The sequence below is a fragment of the Onychomys torridus genome, chromosome 7 (assembly GCF_903995425.1).
Source record: "Onychomys torridus chromosome 7, mOncTor1.1, whole genome shotgun sequence".
Lineage (NCBI taxonomy): Eukaryota > Metazoa > Chordata > Mammalia > Rodentia > Cricetidae > Onychomys > Onychomys torridus.
In genome coordinates, this window is record NC_050449.1 from 48,918,911 (window position 1) to 48,942,111 (window position 23,201).

The 23,201-nt window shown below is 48.7% G+C and overlaps 2 protein-coding genes across 4 annotated transcripts in view; one reads left to right on the forward strand and one right to left on the reverse strand.

The window, feature by feature from the left end:
- Positions 1 to 2,441: 2,441 nt before the first annotated feature.
- Isl2 (ISL LIM homeobox 2) lies at positions 2,442 to 7,428 on the forward strand. Its single transcript, XM_036191714.1, has 6 exons — positions 2,442 to 2,631; positions 3,427 to 3,616; positions 3,722 to 3,984; positions 5,403 to 5,686; positions 6,178 to 6,345; positions 6,664 to 7,428. Exons 1-6 carry the CDS (start codon positions 2,574 to 2,576, stop codon positions 6,778 to 6,780), a joined length of 1,080 nt encoding a protein of 359 aa, XP_036047607.1. The 5' UTR covers positions 2,442 to 2,573; the 3' UTR covers positions 6,781 to 7,428.
- Positions 7,429 to 11,749: 4,321 nt separating this feature from the next.
- The window catches only part of Scaper (S-phase cyclin A associated protein in the ER), a 366,940-nt gene continuing 355,488 nt past the window's right edge, over positions 11,750 to 23,201 (reverse strand). For all 3 annotated transcript variants that reach the window (XM_036192654.1, XM_036192655.1, XM_036192653.1), the window contains exons 30-32: positions 17,890 to 18,081; positions 15,292 to 15,343; positions 11,750 to 12,378 (exon numbers count right to left, since the gene is read on the reverse strand). In XM_036192654.1, the coding sequence (XP_036048547.1) occupies positions 12,275 to 12,378; positions 15,292 to 15,343; positions 17,890 to 18,081 (348 nt within the window). In that variant the 3' untranslated portion in view covers positions 11,750 to 12,274. The remainder of the gene's footprint in view (positions 12,379 to 15,291; positions 15,344 to 17,889; positions 18,082 to 23,201) is intronic.

The window sequence follows — 23,201 nt, forward strand, 5'->3', positions numbered from 1 at the left end:
GCAGAGCAGGCAGGGTGAAAGACCCGTGTGTTTCCATGCCAGCACTGGACTCCGTGACCCAGGAGGCCCACATTGAGGGACCTGGAAAATGGTTTTTCAGAGATATGAAGGAGGTGAGTGTCTCCGAAGTCTTCTTAGTATAGACTGAGTTTCTTGTTAGAAAGGGGGACTTTTGATAGGCAGGAGAGGATTAAAGGTTGAGCCTAGGAGTCTGGCTGAGATTTGCTCCCTCCTGAGAGCCAGTACCCAAAAGGTTTGTAGGATCTTAGGGGTAAGGAGAGCCAGGCATGACCTAGGACTGTCTTGGGGTGCAGGGTGAGGGGACAATGTCCTGGTGTGCCTGGAGCTTCCCACACAGCAGGCACAGTGCAGAGCCCACTCACTGACAACACCAATAAACAAAGACCACACCTAGAGCGGAGATTGACCTCCCATCCTGCACAGCAGGCACACAGAGCGAGCACACATCACATTCACAAACCAACCATTGGGCAAGTCAACAGGCAGAGATGTGCTTTAGACCCCACTTCCAGCGAGGCCCACACAGGCACCTCTCCAGGAAAGGCATGCTTGCTTATACAGACTCCCAACACAGAAAGAGCCGCTATGGTTACCACTGAGCAACTACTATGTACCAGGTAGGATGCTAAGGCTTTTCCTGAAACTAGTTCAATCTTTACAAAGCAAAAATAGCCGTTCTAAGTATCATCCCATTTTACAGATGAGGAAAAGTGAGGGAAGGAGGATGAAACACCCCAAGTCACACAGGGCTCTGCTCAGCGGCCAGCGCAATGCTTCAGGGCTCCTTCCTTTCCTCGTGGATTGTGGTTTACTAGCAAGCTTAGCAGGGCCCCAGCCTCTGACACAGCTGCTCACAGAGACCGAGAGCTGCTGGGGCGCCAGCAGGAGAGATGGGGAGGGGTCGACCTGTTGTCAGGGGCTTGTAGGCTGTGACATAACACCTGGTCCCGTGAGAGCACCGGCGCTCCAAAGGTGGAGGTGGGGGTCAAATGCCGCAGGAACCCGGCTGTTGAGCGAGGTGCCAGAGGATTGCTTCCTGCGTTGAATCACCGCGGAGGAGCGATTTTTGTGCATCCAGGGCAGGGCCTACCTAACCCCGACTTTCTGCAGAGCGTCTCCTGTGCTCTGGGCTGCACCCGTTTCCCAGCCCAACAGCCTCCGGCTATTAGCAGTTGGATCGCCGCGCCCTAATTCGCTCAGCCGGAGAGGCCGGTGGAGAACCGAGTCCGGATATAGGATTGGGTGGAGACACTCGATCCCAGGAGCCTACCCGCACCCCACCTAGAGAGGCATCAAGTTCTTCGTGTCCTTTTAAAATGGGGGTGGGGAACTTCCAGACCATCGTTGGATAAACGCTGTTTAGAACTCACCGATTTGTCTGTCAACCCTTTCAAACAAAACTCATGGCGATTTTTGTGAAGGAAAAGAAACCACAACCCCCTGACTCTTTAGAAGTTGCAGATTTTCTAAGGATTAAAGAGCCATCGGGAAGATAGCGAATTACCCCTCGCCCCACATTTGTTTCTGATTATTTGCGTTGTAATTGGTTTGTGAAATCCAAAAGTAGAGTTCGGGAAAATCGTTTATTCTGGAAGTGTAACACATCTCAACAGTGTTCTTAGAAGGAACCAAGCAGCGGAGTGGAGAAAGAAGGGGGTGGGAATCGGCGTCCACTCAACCAAAAAGGCGAAAAAGATGAGGGAGGAGACAGAGCCGCCGCGAGGGTGGAAGCAGGACCTTGGCTAGAGTCTCTGGATTCCTTCTGGCTTTACCCACCTGCAACATCGAGTTTTCTACAGGCGGCGCGGGTGGGAAAGTCCGAATAGAGTTTATCCAGACCCAGGTGGTCATTTCCTACCCGTTCTCTCTAACTTGGACCCCGCCGAACAAAGGCTCAGGCGCACGGGGGAGAAAGTGGCCCGCTGGACCAGTGATGGTCGCGCCCCATCGGATCCCCTTTTGTCCCTTAGTTCTGTCGTCCCCAGGAGGAATTCTTAATTTAAAAATTATAAAAGAAAAGCACTTTGAAGGGAGCGAGGGCTCCCATCTATCCCCAGGTGTCCATCACCCCGCTAGAGAGCGACTAGGGCAACCTCCCCGCCAAGTCCAAAGGAAGCGCGGCGCTGCGGCAGAGCTCGCTGGGTGGAGACGCGGCTTCCCAGCGATTGCGGGACCCGGGGCCGCAGAGCGGATCCTGGAAGGTTTCGGGGGAGGGGGCTGCGCTCCATTGTTCACTCCGAACCAATCAGAGCTTGCCCACTTCCTTGCAGCCAATCTGCCGGCGCCTCGGGCTCTCCCCAAGCCCACCCTCCGGGTCCCCATCACCTCCCCTGCATTCCCCGCGGCGGTGGGGGTGCTGGGTGACGCTACAGGTCCCGCCTCCAGCTCGGGCCCCGGGCGAGTGCGTGCTGACGTCATGCTGCGTGCGGGCCGGTGCGGAATCGCCCCTTCAACTCCGCGGGGCAGGAGTTAGTTAGCAAAGAGCAGAGGCTGGGCGCGCGACCCTGGTCCTTCTGCCCCCGGCCGCACGCTTTGCGTACACTTCTCTCTGCATGGTGGATATTATTTTTCATTATCCTTTTCTGGGTGCTATGGGGGATCATTCCAAGAGTAAGTCTTTCTGTGTGTGTGGGTGTGTATGCGTGTTTAATATGCAACGTTTCCAATGCAGAAGAATGTTTAGCGGATTCTACAAGTGGCTTCTATTTGACAAAATACTTGAGAGAATAAAGAAAAAAAAAACCCAATGCATTTCGACTGTAGCAGTGTTTATCCTTTGGAATCCTGCTGTTTTATTTTATAATTAGACATTATTTCCCAAGCCGGCTGAACTGACCTCAGTCCGTGAATTCTTTCTCTTTTCTGTTAGGACGATTAGGTTTGATTTAGGGAGATAGATGAGTTTCTTTTCTGTTTGCTTGTCTTTCGGTCTTTCAAAGCTAGAGAGATCTCAGTCGCTTGATCTGAGGTGTTTAAATTAAGATCTGTCGAAGAAGCTGAGCGCGGACAGCGCTGAAAGCTGCGGTATCGATGTTGGGATAGATAGGAGGGAGTCATTGTGAGCGGGCGGAAATCCGGGCTTGGCCGACAGTGTGGACGCGGAGGCGTCCGGGGCTCCCCGGTGTCCCTGTGCTGTCGCCTGCCTCCCGTTAGTTCTGTTTGTATCTGAACCGATACGACGCGCGTGTTCAAAGACGGTGATAACGGAAATGTCAGGAGAGTGTGTTGTTTTCGTTTACTATTTTCTAAATCTTCCGAAAGCTTTCCGGTCCCTTGTGGTCGCACTTCTAAGAGTAAGAGCGGGAGAGGAGAGCGCGAGAGAGGGTTGGGTTGGGGCTGCAGCGGCCGAGGCCGGCCGGGGTCGGCAGCCAGGCCTGACGCGGGCCCTGCGCCCTTCCCCGCTAGAGAAGCCCGGGACGGCCATGTGCGTGGGCTGCGGGAGTCAGATCCACGACCAGTTTATCCTTCGGGTGTCGCCCGACCTCGAGTGGCACGCCGCCTGCCTCAAGTGCGCCGAGTGCAGCCAGTACCTGGACGAGACGTGCACGTGCTTCGTGAGAGACGGGAAAACCTACTGCAAGCGGGACTACGTCAGGTGAGCCGGCGGGACCCCGGGTTCGGCCCCCGTGGGCTGGGGGACACGGCTACGCGTCCCGGTCCCGGGTCCCCACGCTGACACCCGCCGCGCCCGGGCCCGCAGGCTCTTCGGCATCAAGTGCGCCCAGTGCCAGGTGGGCTTCAGCAGCAGCGACCTGGTGATGCGGGCGCGGGACAGCGTGTACCACATCGAATGCTTCCGCTGCTCCGTGTGCAGCCGCCAGCTGCTCCCGGGAGACGAGTTCTCGCTGCGGGAGCACGAGCTGCTCTGCCGAGCCGACCACGGCCTCCTGCTGGAGCGCGCTGCGGCCGGCAGCCCGCGGAGCCCCGGCCCGCTCCCCGGCGCCCGCGGCCTGCATCTGCCTGGTAAGCCGCTCACCCGGCCCGCGGAGCCGCGCCGTGTCGGTGGGATGTGCGAGTGAGTGTGTAGCCGGCCGCCCAGGTTCCAACGGGAAGCTGGTGTGAGAGGCTCTGGCGCTGGGAATCCGGCTACGTGTCGGGGAGAATATTTCATGTGTGTGAGCGTGCGAGCTTCAGGAGTTGGGTTCTCGGTGGCCCGGACGATGTAGGACACAATGCTAGGGTTCGGAGAGCGGAGGAAGATCCAGAATCCCAGGCGTTGCCTGTCTGGGTTGTATTTCGAATTCCTTTGATGAACAGGTTATCGTCAGGGAGAAAAGATGGTATCCGTCCCGGAGCCTACGGAAGAAGGCCAGCCTTGCAAAAGAGGGGCCTGCCTGTGTTCTTGTTAGGACGTCAGGCTAGCATAAAGATTCAGGGAGTTTACCGAATAACCCTCAATGGTATGATAGGTGTCCTAACCAGGAGTTGCTCAGACTGAGTGTTGACCCGAAGCAGGTGGAGAAGGTGCAACAGAGACCCCAGCTCCAGGGAGACAGGAGGTCTGCGGCTCAGACAGTTGTAGACCTCGCCTCTCCGTGCTGTGTGGCCCCAGGGCTCCGCCCCTCTCGATTTCTCAGTTTCCACACTGTAGAAGGAGGAAATTGGTCTGGGTGGGCTATTTGTAAATGTTTACCTAGACTTAGAAATGCCTAGAGGGGACATCAATGTAAACAGTGCCTCTAATATCCACTGGGTGTGTAGACCAGGTTGGAGCAAAACAGAGTGGAATTGGTGTTAAGGAACCCCATCTAAGATGGCCCAGGGGCTCCCCTTTGTTGTGAAAATGTAGGCTTAAGGCTGTTCCATGTGGGTGTCAGTGGCACCAGGGGCTTAGGGAACCCAGAGCGAAGGGAAGAATCTCGGGGCCGGCCCAAGCTCCAGGGCAGACAGCCAGGAAGGAACCATTCTGTACCCAGAAGGCCTTTGCTGTCTCAAGTCGGGATTTTCCCTGTTCCAGAGTGTTAGGAAGGGCGAGACCGGCTGGAGCAGGCCCTTAGGAGCAGAAGAGTTTCTCAGTCTGGGAGTTGTGCTGTGACCCAGACCCCCGACTCTTCTCTTTCCCCGCCGGAGTCGCACGGAACCTCTTCCCCGAAAACCCCACCTTCTTCCAGAAGGCTTTGGGTTTTCCTAGGGTCTGCTAGTACTGCAGCGGCCTAGAGCAGAATTCCAGAGCCCTGCAGGACTCCGGAGATCGCTGCTGCGAGGCAACCCGGCTTGGGAGCCAGGGACAGAACAAAAAGCATACTCCCTTTGGGTTAGGCGAACGGATGGAGAGGGAGACGAACAATAGCCAAACGAACGGAATCAGAGGGGAACGAAATCTTGGGGAGAATGACTGGCTGCCCATCCGACACCCTGCTGCCTCTGTTTGGCTCCCGCAGATGCCGGGTCCGGACGACAGCCCTCGCTGCGCACGCACGTGCACAAGCAGGCAGAGAAGACGACCAGGGTGCGGACTGTTCTCAACGAGAAGCAACTGCACACCCTGCGGACGTGCTACGCCGCCAACCCGCGGCCCGACGCGCTCATGAAGGAGCAGCTAGTGGAGATGACCGGGCTGAGCCCACGGGTCATCCGCGTGTGGTTCCAGAACAAGCGTTGCAAAGACAAGAAGAAGTCCATCCTCATGAAGCAGCTACAGCAGCAGCAGCACAACGACAAGGCGGTGAGGTGCTGGCGGGGGCGGGCGGAGGGGCAGGGGCATTCCGAGGCCTGTTTCTGGGGGAGACCTAGGCGGAACTGGACTCTCCGCGTAGAGTGGCGCCCACATCTTAGGAGAAAGGCTGGCCTTGGCGTTCAGGTTGCGGTGGTTGGCGACGGTATCTTGTGCCAGCGACGGCCCAGAGTTGAGGGGTCTTAGGCGCAGAGATAACCAGGTGGTCCTTTTCTTTGTTAGGCTTCCCTCGATCTCAGCTCCCCCCGCCCCATACCTGGCTAGGGAAGGGCATAAAGCCTGGTGTTTGGCTCCTAGCGTGAAACGGATGGCAGGTTTGTCCTGGGGTATCTCACTGCGGAATGGGGATTCGTTGTGTGCAGTCAAGTGTGCCTCCTCACATCAATGCAATCCTCAGATCGAGAGCCTGGGGCTCCATGCTCAAAAGTGGTGTAAAAGCCAAGACCTAACTCTAATGCCTTGTGCCTCTGCTTGCCCCTTAGAGCCTCCAGGGACTGACCGGGACGCCTCTGGTGGCGGGCAGTCCCATCCGCCATGAGACCGCGGTGCAGGGCAGCGCTGTTGAGGTGCAGACCTACCAGCCTCCTTGGAAAGCGCTCAGCGAGTTCGCGCTCCAAAGTGACCTGGACCAACCCGCCTTTCAACAGCTGGTGAGGCCCCGAGCTAGCTGCCCAGTGGGAGTGGAGTGGAGGGGACTTTGCATGGGACAGGGGTCTCGGGTCCAGACCTGGCCATGGGGAAAGCCTGCTGGGCCTGCAACCTTGCTGCTGACACTAAACCTGGTCTTAATGTCTCTCACCCGGCCCCAATCCTCCTGTGCCAGTGGGGACCTGACATCCCTCGCCTCAGGGTTTACTCAGCTGGCGGCTTGTCTGCAAGGAACACACCGGGTCTCTGAGCAGGTGACCCAGGAGCAGAGGCTTGGGCGTGTGCTCACTTGTTCTACCCTGGTGTCTCTGCCCTCCCAGGTCTCCTTCTCCGAGTCTGGCTCCCTAGGCAACTCCTCCGGCAGCGACGTGACCTCTCTGTCCTCACAGCTCCCGGACACCCCCAACAGTATGGTGCCGAGTCCCGTGGAGACGTGAGCGGGGACCCCTAGCTGCCAGCCCGCGGACCTCGCATGCTCCCTGCATGAGACTCACCCATGCTCAGGCCTATCCAGCTCCGAAAACTCTCCGGCCCTTGTAATTATTGTTGTTATTTAAAGCAAGGGGGCAGAGGCAGGCGACCACGACCAGACAGCCAGAAGAGCGGGACGCAGCCTGCCCCGCCGGGACTGGAGAATCCTGCTCCGAGGACTTTTCTGTTTTTCTCAACTAGAATTTGGAACTTGCGGGGTTAGTTCCGCCCTCGCCACTCCCGCGCTGCGTGGGGAGCTGCCACTCTGCCTCTCGGTGCCCCACTCGCCCGGGAACCCACCTCCGCGTGGGGCCCTACAGGGAGCTAGCTGCCCTCCCTCGTGGGAACTGCTCCGAACTCGCCTACCCTGACCCGAGGCTTTGAACGGGCCCTGGCGGCGAGGAGGAGGGGACAACCCCAAGGAACAGACACAATCCCCAAAACGCATGACTGCCGGGCAAAGTAGAAACCAGACTGTCTTTAAAAAAATGTTTTAAATTATCAGTCGACGGAGGACAGTGAAAGCCTTTGCCGAACAAACGTAAGTTATTGTTATTTATTGTGAGGCGAATCGTGGGACGAATATTTTGATCTTAATAAAAAACAACCCAATGATGCCATTGCCGCTCCTGTGTGCTGTTGGCGCCCGGGGAGCCAGACGAACGCCACTTCCCAAGTGGGCTTCAAGTGAAGTTTCAGCTTCACCCGCTGCCACCCGCCCTCGTGCTGCGGCAATCGGCGCCCGACGGGCGGGCCAGACGCTGATTGGGCGCCGACGGGCGTGCCCGACGGGGATTGGGCACCTACAGGGCGGGCCCGGCACTTATTGGATGCTGGCGGGGCGGGGCGGGGCGGTTCGGGTACAGTGTGAGCCCTGAGGCGTTTCCGGAAGCGGGACCGCTCTGTGCCCCAGGCGAGGACGCCTGGAGACTGGTCCCCGGTTGTGGAGTGATGGGTTGGGGGCGCGAAGCCCACCTTGCGCCCCTGCATTTCTGCCGCGCGTCCTCCGCGCTGTCCCCAGAGTGGATGTGCGACGTGATCAATCTCGCTGCATTTATTAATTCCCCCGTCTAGACAGAGGAGAAGGCCGGGGCGGCTCCTTATCTATGCTTGGCATCACCTGCAAGCGATACACTGAAGGAGCTACAACAAGCCCCCGCTAGGATCGCGGCTGCAGGAGAAAATAAGTCCACCCAGAACCAGTCTGGCGTGTCTTTGGTTTATTTTCTTTCCAGGCCCGAAATGGAGGGGGCGGGGGATGGCCCCTGGATATGTCGTGCCCAGGTCACTTGGTGTGACATTTCAAACCCCTGCGACTTGTTTTCTTGAAAACTGGTTTTAGTGATCGCAGGAAATAACCAAGAGATACTGAATCTCCAGCAGGCCCCCCGGGCAAGCAGAAGGAAAAAAAAGAAGAAGAAAAGAAAAAACTCCTGGCAGGCTCAGGTTTTACCCTCTACAAATATTTAACCCTTTGGCAGTCTGGGACAATTCTTTTCGAAAGCCAGCCTCTCGCCCTCCCTTGACTGTTCGGAAAGCTGCCATCTACCAGCCAACCCATAAATCCTGCAGCAATCTGACATTTCTATTTCCTTGTCCCCACAGTGAAATGCCCCACTGGGCGCTCTTCTAGTTCAGGTGTTGTTGTTTTCAGAAGGAGTGCAGTATACTAACGGGGTCAGGGACAGTGATCCTCCTAGCTTATAGGTGGGGACCGCTGACCAATGCACCCAAAGGGCAACTGCAGTCCGGGATGGAGGAGGAGTAGACCCCTGTGTTAGAAGCAGTGTCTTGGGCGGTCCAGCAGTTTCACACCCGTCCATCCCATAGCACCAGTTAAGGATGGAGGGCTTCCTGACCATTAAAGAAAATGAGAAGAGGTGGGAAAATCGAACCATCTTTATAGTTTACTTCCTGAAAGTCAAGATGATGCTTGCACTTAAAAAGGGGAGGGATTCGCTTTCTTGGAGATTTAGGAAACGGTCTGCAAATGTAGAGATAAGGGAGGGAGAGAGAGAGAGAGAGAGAGAGAGAGAGAGAGAGAGAGAGAGAGAGAGAGAGAGAGAGAGAGAGATACAGAGTTAATTAGGGCCAGCTTTACCTCTCAAGGCTGGCTCTTTGAGGCGTCATTCCCTTAACTTAGACCATTCCCTCCCAAGGAGAAATACAGATTTCTCTTTTTTGTATCTGGTTGGCTATTGGATAGAAAACGAAACTTAAATAAATCTTACTTTTGATTATCAGAATATTGGGCTTTCACTTTTTTTTTTATTAAAAAGGAACGGGCCCTTAGGGAATTTCATTATTAGCACATTTTGCTTTTGACAGGGTGCAGTATTTTACAAACACCTACATACCTAGTTACTACTTTTCCCTCATTCATAGCTTAAACAAACAAACATCCAGTTTGACTTCAACACTCGTGTGTGCCTTTTATTACCTTGGGAAATTATCCAGGTTAAAGTGGTCACTGCACTAACATGTATGAGACATCACAAACTTTCTCCCATTACCCAAAGGAGTGTGTGGTGTTCTCAAGTTCCCAGGGGAAAAGCTTGCAATGTCCTTGGCAAGGTATCAGATCTACAGTTAGTTACATTAATAAATATCAATTTTACTGGTTCCCAGGTCATCTTTAAATATCTTTTGTAATGAAGTAGGGATTTCCTGGTAAATTAAATTACCTGTGACAATTACAACTTTTGTACTTTCTGCTAACATTTATCAGGAGTAGTAAAACCTCAGATCAAGGGAAGAGGTGGATGGAAAAAGAATTATTTAACGTGATTCACTTCAGAATAAGATTTTCTCAGAAGACTTAACCAATTATTTGCTTAGCTCTGTGGAATGGGGGCAGGAAAAAGATCCCAGAGACAGACCAATTTTTGGCTACACCGTTTGGTACATACTGTAAGGTCACACAATTTCGGGAAATTCAGAGTCTTTGTGGCAGTATTCCCAGCGAATCTTCATATTGAATGACCGTGGGACAGAAATCAGCCTTTCTGTTTTGAATATGGAGTAAGTTAAAGCTCAAGCTTGTCAGAGCTGGGAAGAGCCGGTTTAAGTGACACATTGTTCTAACACTGCCCTTGAAAAATGTGAGGCTCTGCCACTTTTGCCTAGGGGTGGGCTTACACTGCCATGCAGTTAGTTGTGCTCACAAAAAAAAAAAAGAATAAGAATTAGCCGAACAGAAGCCCGCTGGAGGGAGAAAACAATGGATGAGTAAGTATTTGCAGAGAAATAAGTTCCCAATGGAGCTGCGATAAAAGCAGGAAATTCAGAGTTTATTAAGCTGATGCAGGGAAGATTAGAGGCTTTTAACCATGGGGTCTGATTGATGTAAGAGTAAACTTTCTTTAAAATACGGAGATTCGGTGCTATAATGAGGATTGTGTGACCAATTACAGGCTAGCACCTTGTAGATGGAGACTGTTCGTAGAAAATGCAGATAAACAGAGCTTGGTTGAGAGCAGTGACGGAGCAAGCAAGGTCAGGAGGAAGCGCTCCACTCAGATCCAGATGTGGGGCTGGGCAGCTCCAGGTCCGAGCTTCTCTGTGCCTTCAGCAGCAATCCCCAGCCAGGGCGGAATGCTAGCTAGGTGGGTCCAGCCTTTGGCACAGGCTCTCTGGTCAAGAGGGTTAGCACCTCGAGGGACAGCGGGTCATCAAGTGGACTCTGGGGTGGGTAAGTTTGCCGGCTGGGAAGCTGGGTATCTAAATGAGGTGTGTGACTACAGAGGGCTGAGCCCAGGCGCTGGAGCTGAAGGAGGGACAAGATTGGGGACCTAGAGGACAATGTCCTTTCTTACATTCACCGGGAAAGATGCAGATGTTTTTCATAGCTGCTAAGGGCTGAGGAACACAGAGGTTAAGGTTAGGGCCAGGTCTTGACTTAGGCCCCATAAAGGCCGAGTTCCGGGTTCAAGGTCGTAATGCCCATGACCGCCAGAGTCTGGCGGGACGGGGGAGGGGGCAGCTGTGGCTGAGGACCGGGTAGCAAGTCTTAGCTCTGCTCTGCGGAGCTTGGGAGTAGTTTTGTCACCCTAGGTGAGCAATTTGGTTGCAAATGTCGCTGCTCCAGGGCTCTAAGCACCTTTTTCAAGTCGGGTTCGAATTTTAGTCTCCAGCGCTACGCCCGGGCCCCAGGAGGAAGCCGCCCTCACCGCGACTACGTCGGACGTTTCCCGCCGAGGGACAGCAGGACCATTCGATTACGTGTTTAATTCTGAATTCTTGTACAGCTTTGGGAGGTTAATCACTGCTGTCTCGATTATTTACTGCTTTTTGGCAAATTTCCGACCAGATAAAGAGGTATATTCCATCGCGAAGCGTCTCACAGGAAACCTTATAAATATTTGAGGATTCCCCTCGGCTTCGGGGACCGCCCTCCACTGGCTCCCGCCCGTACCGCAACCTTGGGCGTCCCCCCCCCACCCGGAGATGGGGTGTGTTGAGTCCGGGTGGGAGCACCCAAGGAGGTGCTGGCATGGTTGACATCATCATACCTCTTTATTTTCTTTCGATTTGTAAAACAGTAAAAAAATTGAACACACATAACTGCAGCGCCGTGAAGTTCCAAAAAGAAGGGCCCAACATGGTTAGGTAAGTATGCTTTGCTTTTTTTTTTTCTTTTTTTTTTTTAAAGAAAGGTAAGATTTCTTGTGCTGTTCAGCTTCCTGTGACAAACTTGAGGCTTTTGGGTCGATTTCCACAGCCAGATCTTTCTTGGTAATTATTACCAATGTCACTCAGGCTCCGCACAAGACCGCTTGAGGAAAAGACCTCCCTACCCCCACCCTGCCCCTGCCCGTCCCAGACAGAGCTGTGTGCCCATGACTGCTTATATTCAGAGACTTGGCCACCTTCACTGTTTCTTTTACTTCCGTGTTGTTTCAAATAAATTATTTAAGAAAATACTTGATGCTCCCAGATTTTTAAAAAAATTTATTTTGGACACTAAATTTAGGTCAGCAACGCTAATGGTTCACAGTGCTATCTCCCAGGGAAGTCCCGACCAGTGCCTGGGAACTCTAATTTCAAACAATCCCAAGGCTTATGGAAAGTGTTAATTACACAGGTCTCAACTCCAAGTCTTACAAGAAAAACTTAGAGCAGCTTAAATGTCTTAACCCTTTCTCAAATTTGTGCAGCTTTAACGTGAAAAGTCAAAACTGAAAACTGTGTTACTTCATTACAAGAATGATATTTGCTAATTTTATCCATATTACAAATGCAAATTACACAGTATGGAAGTAAACAAACTTCAAAATATTGTGCATAAATGAAACAAACTCAATTTTCAAAATTAGGAAGAACAGTCCAATCTGTAGTCTTTGTAAACAGTGCACAGAGGAGCATATCCACAGCAGGAGAGTAGAAACAGACCAGGAGTCCCTTAAGGAAACAATGGAGAACATTAACAAAGGTACTCAAACAGAATTAGCTAAAAAACATTTATTTTTTCTCTTTTTTCAAGAAAAATTGTCGGGCTTCTTCCCAGGCCTGCTGAGGGAATCTGTTAGCCAGCTCCAGGTAGTCCCCAGGGTTCCCGAGTTTTCCTGAGGGAGAAAGAAAAGAGATTAAAAAGTGACTTCTAAAGGCGCAGGCATTAAGCTTATTTTGGTATCTGAGCACAAACGGAACCATCCATTTCTAGTACATTCTGCTACATTTTCTGTCAACGACGTTTGCTTCATCTACTATAGCATAAATGTTATAAACGTATTTTACACACAACTCAGTCTGCACTTCTAACATTCAGACTTTAATCTATATATAACACATTATGAAGTATTTATTTTGGGGCTCCAGAATAAGAAATAGGTAACAGGGTGACAGCTATGTACACTTAGTTTTGAATGGGTACATCTATATGTGAAGGATGACATTATTATTATTATTATTATTATTATTATTATTATTATTATTTTGCTGGGGACTGAAGTCAAGGCCTTGCAGACAAGGACCAGCTCTTCCACTGACTCAAACCTGGCCTAAATGTTGACTTCTTTTTCCTAAAATAATCTACTTAATTTAACACACATTTAGGCATAACTTTGGAACTGCTCAAATCTGGCATTCAGCAGCTATCTAGAAGAGCAGAGGTGACCAGGGGCAGCATTGCTGACCCCTCAAAAAAGCTTGGTGTAGTCATTAGGCAGCAGATCTGGATGCTGGCACTGCTCCTTGGTGAGAACCTGGGAACCCACAGCTACTTGCACACCCAAGAGGTTACCTGGACAACAACTTCAAAATGACTGGACACATTTTTTCCCCCCGAGACAGGGTTTCTCTGTGTAGTTTTTGCGCCTTTCCTGGATCTCACCCTGTAGACCAGGCTGACTTCGAACTCACAGAGATCTGCCAGGCTCTGCCTCCCAAGTGCTGGGATTAAAGGTGTGCACCACCACCGTCAGGCGACTGGACACATTTTATGAGGACTTAATCTAAGCAAAAAGGGAAGCCATGACAAAAGTGAAAGCTGGACTCTGGAGGCAGAGGCAGGAGGATCTCTGTGAGTTCAAGGCCAGCCTGGTCTACAGAGTGAGTTCCAGGAAAGGCGCAAAGCTACACAGAGAAACCCTGTCTTGAAAAACCCAAAAAAGAAAGTGAAAGACTTGGGATTTGGATTTTTTTAGCTCAGTGGTAGAACGTTTGCCTAGCAAGTACAAGGCCCTGGGTTCAGTCCTCAGCTCTGGAAAAAAAAAAAAAAATCTGTAAAAAAAAGACTTTTTTTGCGGGGAGGGGTCAGGTCCCATTGTGTAGTCCTGGCTAGCTTGTAACTCAAAGAGATCCACTTGTCTCTGCCTGCAGAGTTCTGGGATATTATTATTATTATTGATTTAAGTGTGTGTGCATGCATACACAGTGCAGTAAGCACCCAGAGGTATTGGATCCCCTGGAGTTGGAGTCACAGGGGCTTGTGAGCTGCCTGATGTGGGCACTGGGAATTGAACTCTGGTCTTTGGCCCTTATTCCATTTTTCTTTAATTAAATAAGCATCTTATGAACTGTCACTAAAAGTGCTGGGAGCAGAGCAGAGAACACCTGTCTGATTGCTGTGTGTGAAGCCTGCTGTAGATGCAGCAAGGAAGCAAAGACAGTGCCCCCAGCTCTCCCATTCTCACCCCGGGAAAGAAAGCAAAGGGAGGCAGTTTCCGAGTCTGGGACTGTGCTTCCGGACTCCTGAATAGTGACTCATCTTTTTTAGGACACAAGAAAAGAAGGCCTTCTACATAGCTATACTGGCAAAGAATATTGTTGCTCAGTTAAAAAGAAATAAATTAGAATTTTTGAAAAAGTACTTTCATATGCTTAAAAATTAAACAAATGTACTGATTTCCTTCCCATATCCAAATAGCCTAAAAAAGAGAAAGGAAGGTAAAAGAGGCTGTTAGTGAGGGAGGGCAGAACTGAACTTGCACGCCGACTCCACCTGAGACAATGGTGCTGCCTGTGATGCCGACTTGACTTCTGGGAGGTTGCCTAGCTTTCTGTTTACTTTGCTGAGTACCTGAGTCAATAAAGCCTCACATTTTTTCATGATATTGTAACAGTTTTGTTGTATTTTCTTCTGTGTACTTTGTAACACCTGCCTACTGTAGATTTTTTTTTTTTAATGACAGAGCCAAATGGTCTCCAAGTAAGGGCTTCTTGGTGGGTGCCCCAGAGGATCCTAATGGGTAAAAGCAGGCCTCTCAATAACTACTGTTATATATCTTTTTTCATTTTAGCTTTTTGAGATAGGTTCTCATGTAGCCCAGGTTGGCCAAAGGTGACTTTGAAAGGATTCTCCTGTCTTCACCTTCCAGTTGTGGGATTACAAGCATGTGCCACTATGAACACTTAATACACATTATCAAACTCATGGAGAACTTGGAGAAGGTCGAGACTGGGACTCATTAATCACATTCTGCCACAACAGCCGGAGACGAAACTGTACTTCTGAATTACAGCCTAGGTAGCAGGATATTTAAGAATGTAAAAATGAAGCTTAAAACTCTCCATCTCTGACTCTGGTCGTGGGAACACTTCAGCAGGAACAAAAGTGACCCTTTACTTCCACAACTCTGCTAACTGGATGTTAATTTTTCTCAATGTAAAATTATTTTCAATCAAAATAGGTCAAGTACTTGAATGTTAGGGTCTAGCTACTGTCATGCCCACTTTATTTTGAACATGGACAGGGAGCCCACGTTAGGCACTGAAGTGTTTATTTATGAGTAGAAATGCTGGTTGACTAGCTTCCCCGTCATTAGTCAGTGTTGAATAGATCCTCTCCCAGGTAAGAACACAAAGGTGGTTTGTGCTTTTCATCATTTCCAGAAGCTTCTCTGTAGATTTCTTTACTCTTCAAGTGTTTGGTGTCTGAACCTCACGTGCTTTGGGTGACACAGGAATTCTCTCTTTGGGAAAAGGAATGCAAACACTTAGCTAACTCGCACATGGAACTCAGTTTCAGTGGGACCTACCTTTGGAATAGGAAGACTGGTTATCCACAGGACCTGGAGTCTGTGCAAAGTCCTGCATGAGAAGAGAGAACTGGGTTGAGATCAATGCTCTGAACAGAACTGCAAGTACCCTCTGATCACGTGTCACACTCACACGAATTACCTGGGGCACAGACACAACAGCAGAAATGAGGTTGTGTGGCCAGATTCTTCAAAGTTGAAACCAAGTCTCCTGTGTGAGCATTGCCCGGGGCCACAGGGCTGCCTATAACCACAACTGAATACCCCAAACCTAAAACCTAAGCCAAATGTACCATTTTAAGTTAACAAGATTTTTAAAAAGGCTTTTTTTTGGGGGGGGTAGGGGGTTATGATGTTATTAATGTAACCCAGGTGGGACTCAAATGCGTGACCCTCCTGCTTTATTCAGACATTATAGGTGTGTGCCATTATGCCTGGCAAGAATTTAAAAAAACTATGAGTATGAGTCCTTATAATCCAGGACATCCAGGGCTGCTACACAGAGAAACCCTGTCTCAAAAGCAAGCAAGCAAGCAAAACAAACAAAAACCAAACCAAAGCAACCCAAAAGTATTCTGCTTCTAAACCTTAAAGTTTGGTCATTTTACTGTTAGATGGAAACTGAAAAAACTGTAGTATAAAAGTCTTTAGAAATCTATGACAGGCCATAATCTCATTTTAACATTACTTTCTAGTGATTATTAATAACCTATATATGGAATCATGACACATTTATATGATGTGTTATTTTCTTGAGCAAAATGATTTATAGAAAGATTATTTAACTTCACTAGTCTAGTCTAATAATGCTACCCCAAATTAAGAAAGAAGTAATTTCTGTACCATTTAGCAAAACTGTATTGAATATGGTCTATTTGGAATAGCTGTAATTAATATCACCCACCTTTTACTATGGTTTTGGATTTCATTCACATTTTTGTTCTTTGAGAGTCTCACTACAGAGTTCAAGTTGACCTCACACTGCCATCCTCCTACTTCAACCACCTGAGTGCTGTCACTGGTATTTTGAAAGTATTTTTTAAGAAACTAATGTGGCACACATGGAAGCTTGTCTCCGTTGAGGCCTCTCGGCTTAAGCTATAAAAAGCTTCGCTCCCTCCCCAGGCCATGGCCTTCTGCACAGCATTCACCTCCTACCTGTCATGCTCCTTGGCCTTTCTGTTGTTTAGGAAAGGTCCTGAAGGTGTTTTTTTGTTTTTGTTTTTTGAGACAGGGTTTTACTGTGTAGTTTTGGTGCCTGTCCTGGATCTCGCTCTGTAGACCAGGTTGGCCTCGAACTCACAGAGATCCACCTGGCTCTGCCTCTTGAGTGCTGGGATTAAAGGCTGTGCAACCACTGCCCAGCGACACTGTCTAATCTTAATGTTTGCTCTTTCCATCTCTACTGCCCAGCTTTGAAGGTGGGTTTTATCTGTCTTATTCATGATACAACTCCAGGGTCTAGAGAAGAGGCCAGCACAGAGCACACACTCAGAAATAACCCACTGAATACAAGAGTGCTTTCTCTACTCTTGAGGTTCTAAGAGCAGAGGAAGAGCCCTGTGCTGAATGATGGCTTTACAGTATAAGATCCTATTAAGATTTTAATTTAATCATGAGTCAGTTTGAAACCAGGCAGAAAATAGGACCCAGACTCAAATCTAACAACTACGCTGAAAAGAACATATCTCTAAGCCTCCTTGCCCGAGCTGTGCTTACTAACTGATCATTAACAGAGAGAGACAGGAGTCTGATGCGATGAAGAAGGCCGGGGAGTCTTCAGCTGTCCTCCATGGCTCCCCGGCAGCTGCACAGGCTCACACTGACAGAGGTATCTGCACATTAGCCAGCACAGGGACAACACACACAACTCTGCTTTCTGTTTCACTGTTAGGAAGAACAGGAAATATGTGCAGCAGGGAGCGATTTCAGAGCAGAGCATGTGAAAAAAAAAAAAAGGTACGTTTCATAAAGTAATCATCCACAAAGCTATGAAACATCCTAGTTTAGAAGCGTCACTTGGCTTTACCCCTGCCAGCTCAGTGAGCTGGTTTACACGTGGGGTTAGCACTTTCCACAGCACCAATCCTGATTTCAATCCTACAGAATTTAGCTGGATCAGGCAAATACAAGGCTGTACTTCAAACTTTTCGATTAAAAAAAAAAAAGCAATCAAATAGGTTTTATCCCAACTTTGTACACATGCAAATAATATTTATTAATTTTAATGTTCAAATAAACACAAATTTTTATCTTTCTTCAGCAGTTATCCTCTGTAGCAAGGCTTAAAAGGCAGACCCATGTGATGGTTGATGCCTTAGAGGAGCCTGGTGTCCTGTTAAACAGATCCCTAAGTACAAGTTTCCATTCTGTCAATGGCAAAAGAGCTTTTTGATGAAATCCTCCAGGCAGAGGCATGCAGCACTCCACCCTGTTTCTAGTAATGTGACTTCAGGCTTTAGAAATTACTTTTTTAAACACAGACATAGGTAGAGATTTAAAAGCAGCTTGGAGGGTGAGCATAAAGCTGTTTCACGTTTACCTTTCAGTCTCATGAGTTTGTCCATAAAACAAGAGAAACGAGGCATAAGAAAGTACCTGGATGAATGTGGCCAGCAAAACACAGCTCATCTCTTGCTCCAGAATGGTCTTGTTCTGCAGGTTGTTGTAGCTAGCAGCAATAAGCGTAGGGAACAGCACTTTGATGAGCCTTGGGTCACTGAAGTACTGGAAGGGTAGCTGGCAGAGCTTCTGTAGCACGGTTGGGTGGCGGCCGGACTGCACAATTACCTACGACAGAGACGGAGCTGGGTCAGCTGCTACATCCCTGGCCTGCCCCTCCAGTCAACTGTTGTTGGTCCGAACCAGAGACCATGCTGAAGGAGGTAAAAAATGGAGAAAAGCGCTTGACTCCTTACCAGAGCTTACGCAAGTGATATTTGAAAAGAGCCAAAATTTGTTTAAAATCTTATTTCTCAACTTAAGAAAAAGATTCCAAAGGTTCTGTGGCCATTTAACAACCATACTCCACACTGAAGGGCACAGCTTCCACCGAGAGACCTACGGAAGGGACTTAGGATGCACAGTTTCAGCAGAGCACCCTCAGGCTGCTCAAAGCAGCCTCCTGTTCCTTAAAACAGAGCTGTTCCCAGCAAAGTAAGACAGTGTCTGGGGTGGCCCTGCCCACTGCAATCTCTGCCTGACTTAGCTCACTGCATGCAGCTAGATGGATTCCGTATGTAGGCAAGTCCAAGGAAGAAAAGGGACTGATTGTAGGGATGGAATGGTTCCAGCTAGTACAGGCTCTCAATGATCCTTCCTCAGTCCCCACTCCTTATCACGGTTTCCATCAGTGCCATTGAATCTAAAAGGAGAACTGTTTAGATAAATGAGACTGTTGTCTTGAAGCAGTCTGGGTTTACAACTGTGTACACTTTAATAGGGCAATGCAATTAGTGGACTGGCAGGGAAGCGCTCCTAATTCACTCCCTAGGCTGAAATGATAAACTAAGAAAGGCCCAAATCAGATCTGTTTCAAGTAACTTTGATTAGACAATTCTAATATGAAAGAGCAGGGTGACCCAAAACTCACTTCGTAGTACAGGAGGAAAACCGGAGAAGGTTAGGGACACTGTAAGAGCCTAAAGTCAGGACTGTAAATTGTACTCGGAAAAACACAACTTTACAGGTACACACCCAGACAGGACGGCATTCAAATTGAAACCAGAAGGACAGAACAAAACAGCAGAAGCAGGAGAAACATAAATTACTGGGATTTACAAGTTTTCAAAGTACTTTTAACAATACTTTAAGAACACATTCTCAGATGATAATGCAGTGTGGTTTAAGGACAAAATCAACAAAGTAATAGTTGACATATTTTTGTTCAATAGCTAATATGACATCAAAAACCTTTAGAGAATGTTGATAGGGACCTGCTAATACCTCCAAATCCATAAGGCATTTTAAAGACTCGTACTGTGACAATTCTGCACATGACTTGGTGATGCCATTTCGGACACCAGCTGAGACAAATGTGCTCTGTCTACCTCATTGATAAAGCTCCCACTTAAATCTTTATTTTAATTATTAGCTACATATTTTGTAACACAGCCAAATGGTCACCACTTCAGAATTTATAACGATGCCACTAGTGAAATTATTTTTCCACCCTCTTTGGGCAAAAATTAAGAAGTTTTTCTTTTTCTTTCTTCTTCTTCTTCTTTTTTTTTTTAAACTTCATTGTTAAAATGCCATTATTGGAAGATTCAGTAATTCAAAAGGCATTAAGAGGGGCCATTGTGGCTGGCACAGACACAATGTTAACTCAAAGACATCAGCTCCCCGGTCCTGGTGAATTGGCATGGAGTGTGAGAGCATCTGTTGAGCTTACTTCAGCCTCCTGAAGCAGTGTCCCCTAGGGACTTGACATCCCCTCAAGGAACAGCACTGACTATCCATCGCCTGCTTATAGAGCTCACTAGCAGTTAGTGAGGTACCCTGTTGGAGGCCACTAGTTTTAGGTCTTTGGACTGGACAAGAAGCAAATGGGCACAGACGGTTTGGTGACCTTGTGTTAAGGAGCTGTGGCTGTCAGATTGTCTACGGTAGGACCTAACCTAGTCATCTGTAAGGAATCTGTAAGGGCTTGAGACCCTCACTCACACGGGGCTGTGAGTCAGGGAGACACTTCAGACACTGTGGGAAGGTAGTGTCAGGAGGTCTGGAAAGTGTACCCAGACTTATGGGTTAATTCAGGTGGGCCTGTGGTGGAGGATGTAATGTAGTGAACATGAACAGTCAGCTGCATTAGGTAATCGCTACCCCTGGGGGTGGGGAAATGAGTCTGGAATATAAATATCCTGACTTTGATGCCCAGGGCTTTAAGCACCAGGAGAGTTGCCTGTGGAGCTTGTGAAAGATGCCAGGCTGAAGGCAGGCCTTGGTTTTATTTCCCCATTCATTCCCAGGGCTTAGGATATCATCTTGGACTGCCTTTCAAACTTTCCAAAATCAGCAGGAAGTTAGTAGAATAATCATGGAACACAAGGGTCTTCCTGCATAATTAATCAGCTCAGACTTACAATATCTGTTGACTTTCTTGATGGGGCTGGAACGTTAGTAATCATTGGACTGTTACTAAGTCCGTAACCAAAGGACTGTCTTTGTTCAGACAAACGGACAAACTGCCCAAGTCCTAAGGTGAGCACTGATCCTGAGCCTGGTCAGGACACTTCCCTCCTCTTTCGGGATTCCCACAGAGCCTCCTTCCGGAGCACTGCAGTAGTGGTGTGAGGTGCCTTGGCCATATGCTTCCCTGGTGGCTAAGGTCATCAGCTAGAGACAGAAGTCAGGAGCAGCTACAGCCCCAGTAAAAACAAGAAACTCTTTCAAATATGCTGTCTACTTTCAGATGCTGAGTTGGGCTCCAATACCAGCAAGAGAAGTCTGGTGAGGTGGCTCAGTGGGTAATGGTGCTTGCCATCAAGCCTGACAACCCACATGGGAAGGAGACGTGGCAGAGATAACCAACTTCTGTAAATTGTCCTGCAACTGTCACATAAACACAAATGGGCACCTAGCACTGTGATGTACTCACATATGCACACTCATGTACACACACACACACACACACACACACACACACACACACACACACACACACTAAATGTAATAGATCAAGAGAGATGGAAAGTGACTTTGACCTCAGGTACAGTTATAAAATAGGTGCTCACTGGGTGTGGTAGTTCACGCCTTTAATCCTAGCACTCAGGAGGCAGAGGCAGGCAGATCTGAGTTCAAGGCCAGCCTGGCCTACATAGTGAGTTCCAGGACAGCCAAGACAACACAGAGAGAGACCTTGTCTCATAAAACCAATAAAACAAAATAGATGCTAATCAAAAAGTAGGAGATCTGGGATCTGCCTTTACACACCAATTAGCTGAGTAGCCTTTGGCAAACTGTTCAATTGCTTTGGGTTTCAAGGTAGACAATGTTTTTAAAAGCAGTTTCTTTGAAGTCTCTCTCATACACAAATCAAATAGTTCAGTTTCACATACAGACATAGCAGTATTAACATGCACCCCAATAAAGAAAGAAAAAAATGGTCCAAAACACTGGACTTTTAAATATATTCTTTCTCATTGAAAGATTATATTTCTACATTTTAAATCTGAGAAAAGTACTATACATTTCAAGGCTTTACAGCTCCCTTCAATCCTGCTCTGGGGAGGGCCTTGGCAGTACAGCTCCTCTGGTCTCCTAAGAAAAGGCCAAGGGCATACTTCTGCGTTTTTACCCAGTTGCCCTGTGATGCATAGTTTTCCTTAGTGTCCCTGATGAAGGGCCATGGATGGAAGACAGAGCCCTATGATGACTGCTCTTTCGTCAAAAGCAATGATCCTGGAGGTTGTAGCTGTCGAAAAAGGAAGCAGAATTCTGTGTGGAGAGGACAAGGAGGAACTGGATGCCAGAGAAAAAGGACTCTAAAGAGGATGTGTGTGTGTGTGTGTGTGTGTGTGTGTGTGTGTGTGTGTGTGTGTGTGTGTCTAGGACAGACAAGTGAAGTTTGTGGTTCTTTAATTTGCTTTGGATCCTGGCCACCCACTAGGCCTCTAACCAGAGAATGCTAACTTCAGCCATCATTTGTGGTACATGTCTCATGCCAAGTGATGTGCTAATACCATTGGAACAAAAGAAAATAAAGAGTGCTTTTCCTAACACACAAATGAAGATGCAGTATGCTGGGCAGGATTAGTTTGACATTAGTTTTGTGGGAGCTGAGGTATTTATACCAGTAATCATAATACAAGGGGTCTGCTGAGGGTGCTGTACTATGGGAGGAGAGACTTCCTTGCTCAGGTTCTCTAGAAGTTATACCAAGAGGGTGGATTGAGCTGGGCAGTGGTGGCACACACCTTTAATCCAGCACTTGGGAGGCAGAGCCAGGCGGATCTCTGTGAGTTCAAGGCCAGCCTGGGCTACAGAGCAAGATCTAGGACAGGCACCAAAACTACACAGTCTCGTGTGGTGGGTATTGTGTTCCCTGAAATATTGTGTGTTCCCCGAAATAAACATATCTGGGGGCAGAGAACAGACAGCCACTAGAACAAAGCCAAAAATGGTGGCTAGAAAATAGGAAGAGTAAGCCCTAACAGAAGTTGGGCGGCGGTGGTACACACCTTTAATCCCAGCACTTGGGAGGCAGAGCTAGCCAGATCTCTGAGTTCAAGGCCACTTTAGAAACAGCTAAGCATGGTGACCCACGCCTTTAATCCCAGGGAGTGGGGGGCAGAAAGAAAAAGGTATATAAGGGCTAGGAACAAAAGAGGAAAAAGCATGTAGTTAGTTAAGCATTTGGTTAGTTAAGTGGTCAGGCTTTGGAGCAACACAGTTCAGCTGAGAGCCTTTGGGATGAGGACACAGAAGCTTCCAGTCTGAGGAAACAAGACCAGCTGAGGGACTGGCGAGGTGAGGAAACTGTGGCTTGTTCTGTGTCTCTGATCTTCCAGCAATCACCCCAATAACTGGCCTCGGGTTTGAGTTTCATTAACAAATACCTTTAAGATTCATGCTACAGTCTCAAAAAAAAACAAGGGGAAAAAAAAGAGGGTGGATTGTATGTGGAAGGCTTGATCAGATGCAGACACTTGGGAACACACAGATTCGGTATCAGATTGTCTTAGCTGACCACAACAAAATACCATAGGCTGGAGAGACAAAGCAACACACGTTTATCTCCTACCACTCTGGAGGCTAGATGTCTGAGGTCTGAGTACCAAGTACAGCCAGGCTCCCTAGGGGACCTTCTTTCTGGCTGCCCAGGTGTGTGCTCACATGGCCTTTCCTTTGCTCAGTGCAATGGAGAGTGACATTGCTATTATTCCTGTAATTTGGCCACCAATCCACTG